Source organism: Ceratina calcarata, unplaced genomic scaffold, assembly GCF_001652005.2.
Source record: "Ceratina calcarata isolate Rehan_Ccalc_2016 unplaced genomic scaffold, ASM165200v1 scaffold154.2, whole genome shotgun sequence".
In the NCBI taxonomy this organism is placed as follows: Eukaryota; Metazoa; Arthropoda; class Insecta; order Hymenoptera; family Apidae; genus Ceratina; species Ceratina calcarata.
This window is the reverse complement of record NW_017136637.1, coordinates 426,472-437,845: the sequence shown is the minus strand read 5'-3', so window position 1 is coordinate 437,845 and position 11,374 is coordinate 426,472. Positions and strand designations below refer to the sequence as shown.

The window sequence follows — 11,374 nt, the reverse complement described above, 5'->3', positions numbered from 1 at the left end:
AAACGGGAATATACTTTTCGTCGCGAAACCACCTGGGTCGAGCATGATACGTACCGTGAAACGAATACAATACAATCGTCCACGGTCCGGTTAAAAGGTAGGTGTATAAAATCACCACGCTTGCCAAACCCAGTTCTATTCTTGCCCCTCTATTCTCTCTGTTGCTCTCTTTCTTCTACCACCGACCGAGACTGGTGCATATCCTGACTAGACGATCGCTGGCTCTGACATTTTCATTAAACCCGTCCGTATCATGCGTATATATTCGACTACTTAGCAATGCGTAAAAATGTGTACATAATCCTTCGTCTCCTCGGCTTCGCCATGCCACGATAATTGGTAAGAAGCGATGAACTAATCGGACAGTGATTAGATACGGCGGAACGTATCTCACAGGCGAAAGTTGTTTCACAAACGTTTTCTATACCGAATAATAAGTTTTTAATAACCGATAAGTGAGATTTAATAAGAACCAGAATAAAAGAATACACATATAATGATCCTCTAGGGAGAAGAATTCTTTCCTTCATAAGGAGAGAGCTGCACGCCACTGCATTTCGCAGTTGTAGAAATAAAGTTTAAATGACCGTACTGCTTTCTCTTCATTCTTTTACGTCTATTAGAATAAGAAAAAAAGTTTGTGCAGTTATCCGTGTATAATGTTGGAATAATTAAATATGCTAAAAAACAACAATAATAATAAAAACATTAGGCACGTACGGTCCCATGGTGTAATGGTAAGCACTCTGGACTTTGAATCCAGCGATCCGAGTTCAAATCTCGGTGGGACCTATGGTTCATTTTTATTTCACCTTTCTTGGAAACGATTTTTTTTTTAAACCGTGACACGATCATTAAGTATATTAAAAGTACTTCAATTATTAAATTCTACAACAAGTGCACAATTATACTGGGCACAAAATAAGCAGCTCATATCTTTTGTGACAAATAAATAAAGTTAACGGGAATTTCTTGCCCTCCAAACTGAAACGAATTGTTGTGCAAATTACGTAAAAGGGTTCTACAATTCAATGAATTAAATTGGAAAGGATTGTCTAGCCGAGATTGACGTAATTTTAAATTCCTCGCGGTGCATCTCCCACTTTCCTAGTTCAGTCGGTTGCGCCGTGTCAGACTTGCTATCGTTTGTTGTGACTCGATTATAGTCTGTCTTATAACCTTTAATTATTTTTAGAATTTTTATAAGAGTCCGACCACAAAATCACAACAACTTAGACGAATTTTAAGTGAATTTCGCGAGGACTGTGATAGGATAGTGAACAGTAATTATCACGTGGTGTACATGAACGATAAATTTACTGAATGAAGAAATACGTTCCAAATATTTAGTACAAACGTAAAACAGAAATTTCAGTAATAATACTATCGAAATAAATTTCAATCATGAGTGAGGAATGTGGCTCTGTGGTCATAGTTAAGGCAAAACCGGTTCGCAAGGTATTTAAAGCCCCGGTTAAGATAAATAAGATACCCGAAGAGATATTGAACGATCCGCTGTTAAACGCAGCTATTGCTGCGTTACCTTCCAATTACAATTTCGAAATGCACAAATCCATATGGAGAATCAGAGAAGCAAAAGCTAAAAGAGTAGCTCTGCAAATGCCAGAAGGTCTTTTAATGTATGCTACGACGATAGCAGATATCATAGAAGATTTCACTGGTGCAGAGACTGTAATAATGGGAGACGTTACTTACGGTAGTAAATTTATATATAAAACTCTTTCATATGATTAGAAGCCTAACACTGTTTATACGATTGGCAGGAGCGTGTTGCATAGACGATTATTCTGCGAAAGCACTGGACGCAGATTTTTTAATCCACTATGGGCATTCCTGCTTAATACCAATCGATCAAACAGTTGGTATCAAAGTACTTTACGTGTTTGTCAACATAAAGATCGACACTTCGCACTGTATCGAATGCTTACAAGTCACGTTACCGGTTACAACAAAAATCGGACTTGTAAGCACCATACAGTTCGCTGGCACGCTGCAAGCTATTGCAATGAAAATGAGAGAAAACGGTTACGAGGTGTCTACTCCCCAGAGTAAGCCACTTAGTCCTGGCGAGGTACCGATACTTACATATCTTATTGAACTCCACCGTTTTAATGAGAGCATCCCTTAATTTAAACCCAAAAATTGATTGTCGCAAAAAGATCTTAGGTTGCACAGCACCGCAAATTCGATGCGCTGATGCTGTCGTTTACGTGGGGGACGGCAGATTTCACTTAGAGGCTGTGATGATCGCTAATCCGAAATTACGTGCATTTCGTTACGATCCTTACGAAAAGAAGTTGACCGAGGAGTTTTACGATCACGAACAAATGCTGAAGACTCGGTTAACAGTAATCGAGACCGCGAAACAAACGGGGAGATTCGGGTTGATACTCGGCACGTTAGGGAGGCAAGGAAATCTGAATGTTTTAAAAAACTTAGAGAACAAGATTAACTTACTGGGGAAGGAGAATGTTATCATACTCCTCTCGGAGATATTCCCAGATAAAATCAAATTGTTCGAGGGCGTCGGTGCTTTTATACAGGTTGTCTCATGTTTATAAAACTCTGTCTTCCAAGTTCTACCACTGGTATAAATACGTTTCTGTGTCGTAGATTGCATGTCCGCGATTGAGCATAGATTGGGGTACAGCTTTTGAGAAACCGTTCCTCACACCGTACGAAGGAGCTGTCGCATTAAAAATGATAAGCCATAATAACGATAAGCCATATCCCATGGATTTCTATGCCTCGGCCAGTCTCGGACCATGGACTCCTAATCACAAACAATCCGAGTTAGAAAAGCAGACCGACACTTGCTGTGGCAAATGTAAGGATAAAACATAAATAATAAAGATTAATTTATATTCGAGATTCGAAGTATATCGTCCTTCATTTAAAAGAACCCGAGGCATTCTCTTTAAACATTTTCACAATTAAAAATAAATAATAGTCTGTAATCTAAAATGGAATAATTAATTGTCTTTTGTAAACGATTAAACTTCGGATTTAATAACTCTGTAATAGACATTTGTGACGCGTTTAAGTATATTTGATATTATGTCCATTGGGGGATGGTACGATTATAGATAGAGGGAAACAGCCGCGTGGGCGAATTACGTCATACGCCCACCTGTAGCCGTGCACTCACACGAAACCGTTTACGTACATTGCATAATAGAATATGATCGTTACACGTGGTGCACGAATTTTTTTCCGATCAAATTCTTTCAGATGAAAAGACACATATAAGTAGTAAATATCGTTACTCGAGGTCTCATCAAATTTTCAGAATTACGACTTCTATTCGAATATTCGATTTCAATGTGTTCGGTACTAGGGGAGGAACTTGAAAGTACAATTAATTGTTTAATAAATGATACAATGTCTTAAATCCTGATGGATCGTGAAGAATTCGAAGAGAAACCAGTCGCGTTATAAGTATGGGAGAAGTTATTACGAAAAGGTCACAGGGTAGATCGTATGGTCCCGGGGGTGGAAGGCTGTTTCGGCCGCACCCCGGCATCGCTACGTCAGTCGTCGTTCCAACGTGGCTCAACAAGTACGCGCGGTGGCGTGCAGTTAATTCAAAAATTTGAAAATGCATCGCAGACTATAATTTGATCGTCGGCTCGTTTTTATTTCGGAATACATCGAACGGTACAGCAACGAGAAATACCGTGGTTCAAACATATTAAAATTATACCCGCTACCCTTGCGGCACGTTAATAGCGAGAGACGATACACCTCGGTGAACTGTGAGTAAATAAATATTTTCTAATCGTATCTCTTGAGATATTGCAAAATATTTGATTCAAGTCAAATCGAAAGATACACACCTCTTTATAATGGCCTTGAACTGTTCATATCGTAAAATAAGAATTGTTAAAAGGATAATTAGTTAAGATAAAGAACTGCATTTCCTAATTTAATATTAACGATGATACTATTAATTTTAAAAAGGATATTTTTTAATGACATCCAAAGTAATGAACAAGGACAGCCGGGAAGGAAACTGGCCTAAGCAACAATCAGAGGCTAATAAAACGATAAGAAAAACTAACAAGAAATCTGGATTTAAGCTATCGAAATCCTCTCGAGGTGTGACTTCTAGGGAAAAGACTTTAAGGAGACTGGAGAGCAACGAAAGAGAGAGAATGAGGATGCACAGTCTGAATGACGCGTTTCAGGTAAAGATATCATCATTTTCGTAAAGATCACCTTTGGACAGATTCAAATGAACATATTTCGCTTTATCAGTCTTTACGCGAAGTGATTCCTCATGTATCGAAGGAAAGAAGATTATCGAAAATTGAAACATTGACATTGGCTAAGAATTATATAGTAGCCCTCACGGACGTGATATGCGCTATGAGAAACGAAGATAAAGTATCCGATCAGCAATCGGAAGTGTCCCAAGAATCATCCGACATGAATATTCGTTTAAATCTGAATACAATTCCTTCAAACTCTTGTAGTTAGGACATTTAAGTATCCCGGGACACTCGCTCACGAAAATGCAATTCTAAAGACACTACAGGCCTCAGAAATGATGAACGATGTTAATTAACATTCAAAGTTGTTTCGATATTAAGACTGCTACTTTAGAGTTACTTTCGATTAGTTTTTCAACATCCTATCACCGAACGTACAAAGGTATACGAACGAGTCGTTACTTCCATTTAATTTGCCTAAGGTTCGAACAGTATTACAGTGTGCCAAAGAATATTTTCATGAAACGAAACAGTATTATGTTATAAGACATGTTAAATGAAATGAAATATTTTGTTGGAGAGAATTGTTTCAAATATGACATGGTTACACTAAGTTAAAAAATGCTTATACCATGTACAGACATTGAACAAATATGAACGATTTATAGAATATATGAATATTATAATATGTTAAATTATATGTCTTTCCATATATTTCTGTATAAATAAAGATGAAGAATATATTTTACTTATGAACGCATCCACACGATCTATCACTCTCCGCAATTAAAGACACGTCGATTGTAAGAATAAATAATATATTTACTAGTATGTACAAATTGTATGAACGACCAACAAATATTCTCTTTTACATTATTGTTTCATGTCAACATTCTAAAACGTATGAATAACTAGGCAACGGTGAAAGAAAGAGGTACTGTCTTTAAATCGTGCAAATCGACTAGTACACCAGTTTGAGTCTCAGAGAACTTTGGAACGCAAATCAATCTCACCACCTGACCATCGTCCGCTGTGAACATTCATTCCGCTGTACTACATCGAATTAAAAATCACTCAGTCCCACGTACCTGTGAGTAATCCGGTGTCGTATTTATCCATGTTAGCAGCAAAGTATATGTCCGGGCATTCCGTTATGATGAATGGGTCGATCTCCGGGAATGGGTAAGCGGGTAAGGTATCTGGTGCAGTCGGCGCGTAATGCCGCCAAAGCAGTGTACGTTCCAACCATGTTAGAGGTGAGAAATCGGCGAGGCCAGCGACTTTCATGATATCTTTGATGGGTTGACCGCTGGACCCGGCTACGATACGAGAATTGATAATACCGACCCATGGATTCGTGACTCCGTGAAAATCTTTGAATCTGTATCACACGAGTATCAAGAAGTTTGAACGATCTTTCGTGAATTAATACATCAAACATCGATGTAATACATTACCTAGAACACTGAGGTAAAATGCATGGATGAAAAGCTTGTTGAGGCAACGTGTGACAACTCGGATCGAACTCCCCAGGCATCAATATTACGGGACAGTATTGCACGATAGAAAGAAGGAAATCATCTAACTTGCGTGTTACCAGCGCAGTCTTTTTGAATATCGCTTCATCGTGAGCCTTCCTTTCGAAATACGTTGCATGATCGTAAGTCTCTACGGATCCTCTCACACTGTTTCCTGTGTAAACATCGTCACTGCTTATTCCAAACCCTATTTTGTTAGTCCTCTTTAAGTACCTGCTATAATAACACACAGAGTAGATGCAATCTCATCTTGAACCTCTTTGGAACCAACCATTCCAGTTATCCATTCAGATAAAAGATTTAAACTTAACAGTTGTGCATTGTTCGCTAAATCTAAACCTGAGATTATCAAAACTTTTCCCTTTCTTTCTGAATGATTAAACGTGGATAACTTTGGGCAGCATCCTGGAAAGCACCAGTCTGTCACCTGTAAATAATCCGAATTCTAACTCAATAAACACATTTCTTTGTGATAACAAACATCTACCGAGAATGAACCGTCTTCTAATTCATGACCGAGGACAGCACAAACACAGCCAGTCACAATATCCTGAATGTCCATGAGATTCCCGACCAATTTAACACGTAAACTTTCATCTTCCAAATACAATAGATCTTTGAACGATGCATAATTCGCTCTAGCCGGTTGAGTTACCAGTTGGAGTTCCTCGCTGAGCTCGCGTAGTATAGAAGGTTTTAATTCCTGATGTTTGTACAGTGTTCCTATTATAGTGCAAGTATTAGCTTCGGCCCTCTCGGAAAGTTCTGACAACGTGATTACTTCGATGTTCGCTAAAAAAAATCATCGAGCAAAACTATAATTTAGGGCGGGGAGATGTAACCTCTGCGAAGAGATCATACCCCATTTAATCTTCGCTTTCTGCACGAGAGAATTTCTCAGTACTTTTAATCTTGCGGTATAAATACTACAGTATTGTTGCTGGAAACTTTTCGTACAAGTTTCGAACTTGTTAAAACTTTTAAATTCGAGTGGCTCGCGGTGATACACCGGCGGTGGATCGACTTCCATTCTAGGAAGCAATAATGAGTAATAATACGGTATCAAAAGTTGGAAACATTGAATAACCGTGTCCATCGTTCTTGCGATTATAAATATTGAAACAAAAGAAGGAGGGCAGGTTTCTAAACAATTTCTAACAAATTTTATTTCCATATCAATCTCATCTTAAATATCTACATAAACAGTGTATAATATTATAAAAATTTAATCATGATCCATGTAAAATAATTTATTTTACACTTAGAATACTCGTATATATATATATATATATATATATATTAAATAAAAAATGACGCACAACCTTGGATATATAAATATTGCATGAACAGATTAGAAATAGAATCAAGAGGATACATTTGTATTAAATTAAATATTACCAAATAATATTCTATAATTAAGAGAATTATTATGCTGGGTTCGGGGGTAGACCCATAGACCAGGCGTCTAATAATTTTTTATCATGAGGTCCAGCACCTAAATTGAGCATAAGCTCGGAAAGATCACCGCTGTGACCACGTCCTCTCATAGCGTGAACCACTTTCGCAATACTAGAATCACGATAAGAAATATTAGTCCATGATTACCAATGAAATATTTGATTCATCTTGTTTGCAATATGTACTTGGACCATTCCTCTTGCAGCGCGGCCAAATGGGCTTTTATAGTAGAAATCCCAAGCTTTTCGTTTTCGAGCGACTTTTCGATCTTCGTTAATAAAGTCGGTAACTTCAAAGGCAGCGCTCCTGTCCATCTGACAACGTGCGAGCTTGAATTTGTAACTTTATGCTCGTCAGCTACGATGTCTAATCTGCAGACATTCGCGCAAGGCAGAGGTACAGCTATGGAAGTATCGACACCTGAAGGAATAATATAATTCAGAGAACGTTCGTTCGCGTTCGACAATTTCTTTCAGAAATGTTCAAGTACCGATAAAGTTACACTTGTTAGGATCCATGTATTCCGTTGCTTGGATCTTGACTCTTCTACACGCGCGTGGAATAAGAGAGCTGAGGCCGTACAAAGATTCTAATCGTTCGACGTTTGGACCTCTCACCAAAATTTGTACACCTGTTAAACTAGAATACAGTAACTGCCTAAATTGATCCTTCCCTAACACGGCTCTCAAATCCTTAAGTATCACTATCGTGGATTTCCCCGAGACTTCGGAGAACTCCGATGTTGTTTCCGGCTCGTTTGAATTCAACGTTAGATTAACAGGCAATTTGGCATTCACTAAAGTAAAGCCGTCTTCGGTCTCTAGAATAGAAACGACATCGTTATGGATCGAAGTAATATACATTTCTCGTACGGTATTTTATAACGCTGACCGATCTGATGTTCCAAATTGTAATTCAGTTCGTCGTCCAACAAGCTCATCGGGAATATTTCTATAAAGTGTCTTGCTCCCGCGCTAAGGATCCATACCAGCCACATGTGGACTCTGGTTTAATTATAATTGATTAATAATCCACAGGTAAAGATTTGATCGATCGTCAAAGTACTCTCGCTAAAGACAAACCTTATAAAGACATGTTTCTCATTAGTTATGTTACTGAAAGTTCTCGACTGTTTCGAATTATTATAAGTTCCTGGTCCACTATTAGCTGTTGATAAACGAGCAACTCGCTGAGGGCATTCGGCTTCTTCCGCATTATACTTCTTTTCGGCGAAATCTTGTAATTCCCGTATTACTTCTTTTAAATTGTCAACTAAAAAGGGCCACATATTTAATAGAAACTGTTTATCCCTCATGAAAACAATAAAACTGCACCATTTACGAAAACCTCTTGCCTACAAAATGAAAACACAGAGATTTTGTTCATATCGATGAAATTCATGTATCGATTTCGTTCCAAGTATATAAAATTACATAATTAATCGGACGATTTGAATAATTTATAGTAATAGCTACCAAACATGCTTTTTCGTTGCATAATTCACCTGGGCATCTTTCAGTGTAAACGTATGACTTAAGACATGCCCCCGGTTTTCATCCCCAAAGTAGCAAACACCTTCTTTGCCAGAGTGTACTTCGCAGCTTAGGCTCCTTGAAGAATTTTTAATTAAAAGCATGAAATTTCAATCGAGTACATACGATTCTCGTTAAAGAGACAAAACTATTCCTCATGGTTGCTATACCTAATGCATGCATGCTTTAGCAAGCTCCAAATGTCTTGCGTTAATGATTGTTGGGCAGATAGAAATGACGTCCTAGTTTCATGTTCATTACTTAAATATTTCACATTACCAATACTCTGACATCCTTCGCACTCATGCTGTCCATCCTCGGTAACATTCTGACTTCGTTTCAGTATCTCCTTCGGCCCGTAGAACTTTAATTTCTCTGTACTCTGATTGTCATAATTACGATACGTTTGTGTCGTGAATATCACTCTGGGCCCGTGGGATTCACAGAAGATACATAGAGCGATCACAGCATTCATAGTTAATGTATTAATTCTTTATTGTTGTACGGTTGTCAAAAATCTATTGTCCGTACAATTCGCATATCCTTATCACTCTTATCATCTCATACCGTCATATTTTTATACATGCACACGTGAACGTTTAAGTGAAATGTTTAAACATTTTTAAAACTATAAAAATTATAAAAACTGGAAGGGCTATCTGAATCTCGAACATAGCCTTTCGGTTTAACGTCAAATAGGAATTAGCGGTAGGCGTAAAAAAACTGGTAGTAGAAAACGTATTAATTGTCGAATTTCGGTTCGTGTTTAGAAAACGATGTAACGAACTTCTTTCAGCTTTTTCACGTGATAAGACCAGCCAAGAACACGTGACATTGTGATAGTCTTATATACGTACATGACGCACCGCACACATTCGTGTCGTTCGTTCGTATACGATCTCTCACACAGTCTCGACGACCTCGTGAAGCAAAAACAAAAATATATATTTGTGCAGCATAACGAGTTGCTCGTTGCAGGGTGTCATTAAAATGTCGGTCAGTTTCTTTTACGATTAACACCTTCGATGCTAATCCATTTTATTAAGAAATACATCGTTTACACTAATATAACGTAATAATTATCGTGTCATATGGATTATAGTAGAATTCATGATTTATTTATTATATGACTTAATTTTAATTTGGTGCCTTCGAAAGAACCTCTCATCCATATACCGACTGCATGCGCCCGAGGATCAGGATATTTAGGCCCCTAGAAGTTCTTAGTAAATCAATTCAATAATTAAAGTTTGACACTAACATACTTTAGAATTTCCTGCTGTGGAACGTGCATTTAGAACTCTTGAAGTGAAGCTTTCAGCAGCATTTACAGCTGCCTCGTATACTTCAATAGGATCAAAATCTTGATCTAACGCATTTTCCAAATCCTTTTGCACTGTTCCCAAACTGGTTAATAGTGCTTGTTCTTGTTCAGGGAATACTTTAGCTTTCAATGCTTTATTAGCATACGTCAGCACATTTAGCCATGTGAGTGCTGTTACTCTAGTTTCACTTTCATGTTTTGAAAAACCCTGAAAACCATACGTTTAAAACTCAGTTTTACGTTCACAGAAAAATTACATTTTACCTCGGCAATATTGTAAAAAAAATCGGAGTATATTTCTCCTGCCGAATCATCTACTGTTCCTCGGATGATACAACTGATCTGTTTGAATGTTACATACAAATTTCTCCCATGTACCTCATCTTTCTGTAAAACGTTTCATTTAGGATTTGATCGTTTATCGATCTGTATTTGAGACTCTTAGTATTAAACCTGAATGGCATCTTGCACAGCTTCGGCTGCGTGTGCAAGTCTTGTACCATAATCTCCATTCCCATGTTCCTTATCCATTATATTTAATTGCCTCGCACATGCTATGAGTGCTTCACATCCTGTTGAAATGACTTTTAAAAAAGCTTCTCCAGTGTTATACTCCAGTGTCGGGCCACGCAGTTCGCCCATTCTCGGCATTGAAATCTCATTCAATGAATCTTTATTTATTTCTTTTATAGATCCATTCATGTTACATTACCCAAATTAATCAATCACTGCTTCAAACCTTTGAAGGTTATTATGGATAACCTGTGTGTTTTAATAGATTTTACTGTTCTAAAGTACATACAATTATTTAACTTGTATAAATGATGCTTCCTACGCCACAAAACTGTGGCAAAGAACCGCAGGCGGCTTGAAACAAATGAGGAACTCCGAACAGTCCGAACAAGACTTCTCTATTCTCTTATCTACGCGCTTGAGTTGCTTAGTCGTTCAAAATATTCAAAAGTATCGAAATTATTCTTAATTTCTAAATCGAATTGATCGTCTCTTCTTCCGAAGATGGAATAAGGGATGTGTCTATTATGTCTATATGTAAAGTTGTATTTATTCGTAATTGCTTGATTCGGCCTTAAATGGCCAAATACCGCACTACATTTTGACTACGTTCGCAAACTCTACTCTTCGAAGATATCGATGTTCCACATTAAAATGTTTAATAGCCTTTTAGTCGAGCTGAACGAGAACGAAACGAATGTGAAACAAGGATAAGCTCGAGAGCGAAGCTTGCAAATACATTTTTGTGACAAAAGCTTTCACCTTGTCGGGTAATTA

The 11,374-nt window shown here is 37.7% G+C and overlaps 4 protein-coding genes and 1 non-coding gene across 9 annotated transcripts; 2 read left to right on the top strand and 3 right to left on the bottom strand.

Annotated features, from left to right (window-relative positions):
* Nucleotides 1-9: 9 nt before the first annotated feature.
* Nucleotides 10-4,946, top strand: Dph1 (diphthamide biosynthesis 1). Of its 2 annotated transcripts, XM_026819676.1 has the most exons (7): nt 10-97; nt 1,196-1,717; nt 1,785-2,092; nt 2,181-2,564; nt 2,635-2,848; nt 4,006-4,208; nt 4,279-4,946. In XM_026819676.1, exons 2-7 carry the CDS (start codon nt 1,405-1,407, stop codon nt 4,498-4,500), a joined length of 1,644 nt encoding a protein of 547 aa, XP_026675477.1. In that variant the 5' UTR covers nt 10-97; nt 1,196-1,404; the 3' UTR covers nt 4,501-4,946. The 2 variants fall into 2 exon arrangements, with proteins under 2 accessions (XP_026675477.1, XP_017892459.2); XM_018036970.2 differs by lacking the exons at nt 10-97; nt 4,006-4,208; nt 4,279-4,946 and adding an exon at nt 3,311-3,979 and having other exon boundaries at nt 1,061-1,717.
* On the top strand, nt 721-792 carry TRNAQ-UUG (transfer RNA glutamine (anticodon UUG)). Its single transcript has one exon. It is a non-coding gene; the product is annotated as a tRNA-Gln (tRNA).
* An 87-nt stretch (nt 4,947-5,033) lies between the features above and the next one.
* Nucleotides 5,034-7,024, bottom strand: LOC108632329 (DNA polymerase delta small subunit). Of its 3 annotated transcripts, none has more exons than XM_026819679.1 (6): nt 6,632-7,018; nt 6,426-6,562; nt 5,984-6,197; nt 5,690-5,924; nt 5,321-5,613; nt 5,034-5,262 (listed from the first exon to the last, which is right to left on the bottom strand). In XM_026819679.1, the coding sequence occupies exons 1-6, from the start codon at nt 6,942-6,944 to the stop codon at nt 5,144-5,146; spliced, it is 1,311 nt and encodes a 436-aa protein (XP_026675480.1). In that variant the 5' UTR covers nt 6,945-7,018; the 3' UTR covers nt 5,034-5,143. The 3 variants fall into 3 exon arrangements, with proteins under 3 accessions (XP_026675480.1, XP_017892316.2, XP_026675481.1); XM_018036827.2 differs by having other exon boundaries at nt 6,258-6,562; nt 6,632-7,016; XM_026819680.1 differs by having other exon boundaries at nt 5,174-5,262; nt 5,321-5,551; nt 6,258-6,562; nt 6,632-7,024.
* Nucleotides 7,025-7,054: 30 nt separating this feature from the next.
* Nucleotides 7,055-9,729, bottom strand: LOC108632370 (folliculin). Of its 2 annotated transcripts, none has more exons than XM_018036894.2 (7): nt 8,931-9,729; nt 8,733-8,838; nt 8,311-8,582; nt 8,120-8,232; nt 7,719-8,048; nt 7,414-7,648; nt 7,055-7,339 (listed from the first exon to the last, which is right to left on the bottom strand). In XM_018036894.2, the coding sequence occupies exons 1-7, from the start codon at nt 9,233-9,235 to the stop codon at nt 7,198-7,200; spliced, it is 1,503 nt and encodes a 500-aa protein (XP_017892383.1). In that variant the 5' UTR covers nt 9,236-9,729; the 3' UTR covers nt 7,055-7,197. The 2 variants fall into 2 exon arrangements, with proteins under 2 accessions (XP_017892383.1, XP_017892384.1); XM_018036895.2 differs by having other exon boundaries at nt 9,040-9,150.
* A 32-nt stretch (nt 9,730-9,761) lies between these two features.
* On the bottom strand, nt 9,762-11,368 carry LOC108632373 (putative dihydroxyacetone kinase). The gene is made up of 4 exons (XM_018036897.2): nt 10,538-11,368; nt 10,349-10,471; nt 10,026-10,292; nt 9,762-9,973 (listed from the first exon to the last, which is right to left on the bottom strand). The coding sequence occupies exons 1-4, from the start codon at nt 10,784-10,786 to the stop codon at nt 9,869-9,871; spliced, it is 744 nt and encodes a 247-aa protein (XP_017892386.1). The 5' UTR covers nt 10,787-11,368; the 3' UTR covers nt 9,762-9,868.
* Between the last annotated feature and the right edge of the window lie 6 nt (nt 11,369-11,374).

Excerpts from the sequence above, each read along its gene's own strand:
- Dph1 (XM_026819676.1), top strand. The coding sequence starts at position 1,405 with ATGAGTGAGGAATGTGGCTCTGTGGTCATAGTTAAGGCAAAACCGGTT. Across the intron at positions 2,565-2,634 it reads GCGTCGGTGCTTTTATACAG|ATTGCATGTCCGCGATTGAG; the intron begins GTTGTCTCATGT and ends TCTGTGTCGTAG. Across the intron at positions 4,209-4,278 it reads GTCTGAATGACGCGTTTCAG|TCTTTACGCGAAGTGATTCC; the intron begins GTAAAGATATCA and ends TCGCTTTATCAG.
- LOC108632329 (XM_018036827.2), bottom strand. The coding sequence starts at position 6,944 with ATGGAAATAAAATTTGTTAGAAATTGTTTAGAAACCTGCCCTCCTTCT. Across the intron at positions 6,198-6,257 it reads TAGAAGACGGTTCATTCTCG|GTGACAGACTGGTGCTTTCC; the intron begins GTAGATGTTTGT and ends GATTATTTACAG. Across the intron at positions 5,614-5,689 it reads ATTTTACCTCAGTGTTCTAG|ATTCAAAGATTTTCACGGAG; the intron begins GTAATGTATTAC and ends CGTGTGATACAG.
- LOC108632370 (XM_018036894.2), bottom strand. The coding sequence starts at position 9,235 with ATGAATGCTGTGATCGCTCTATGTATCTTCTGTGAATCCCACGGGCCC. Across the intron at positions 8,583-8,732 it reads TTACACTGAAAGATGCCCAG|GCAAGAGGTTTTCGTAAATG; the intron begins GTGAATTATGCA and ends TTCATTTTGTAG. Across the intron at positions 8,233-8,310 it reads GAGAAACATGTCTTTATAAG|AGTCCACATGTGGCTGGTAT; the intron begins GTTTGTCTTTAG and ends TAATTAAACCAG.
- LOC108632373 (XM_018036897.2), bottom strand. The coding sequence starts at position 10,786 with ATGAATGGATCTATAAAAGAAATAAATAAAGATTCATTGAATGAGATT. Across the intron at positions 10,472-10,537 it reads CTGTGCAAGATGCCATTCAG|AAAGATGAGGTACATGGGAG; the intron begins GTTTAATACTAA and ends AACGTTTTACAG. Across the intron at positions 9,974-10,025 it reads CCACAGCAGGAAATTCTAAA|GGGCCTAAATATCCTGATCC; the intron begins GTATGTTAGTGT and ends AAGAACTTCTAG.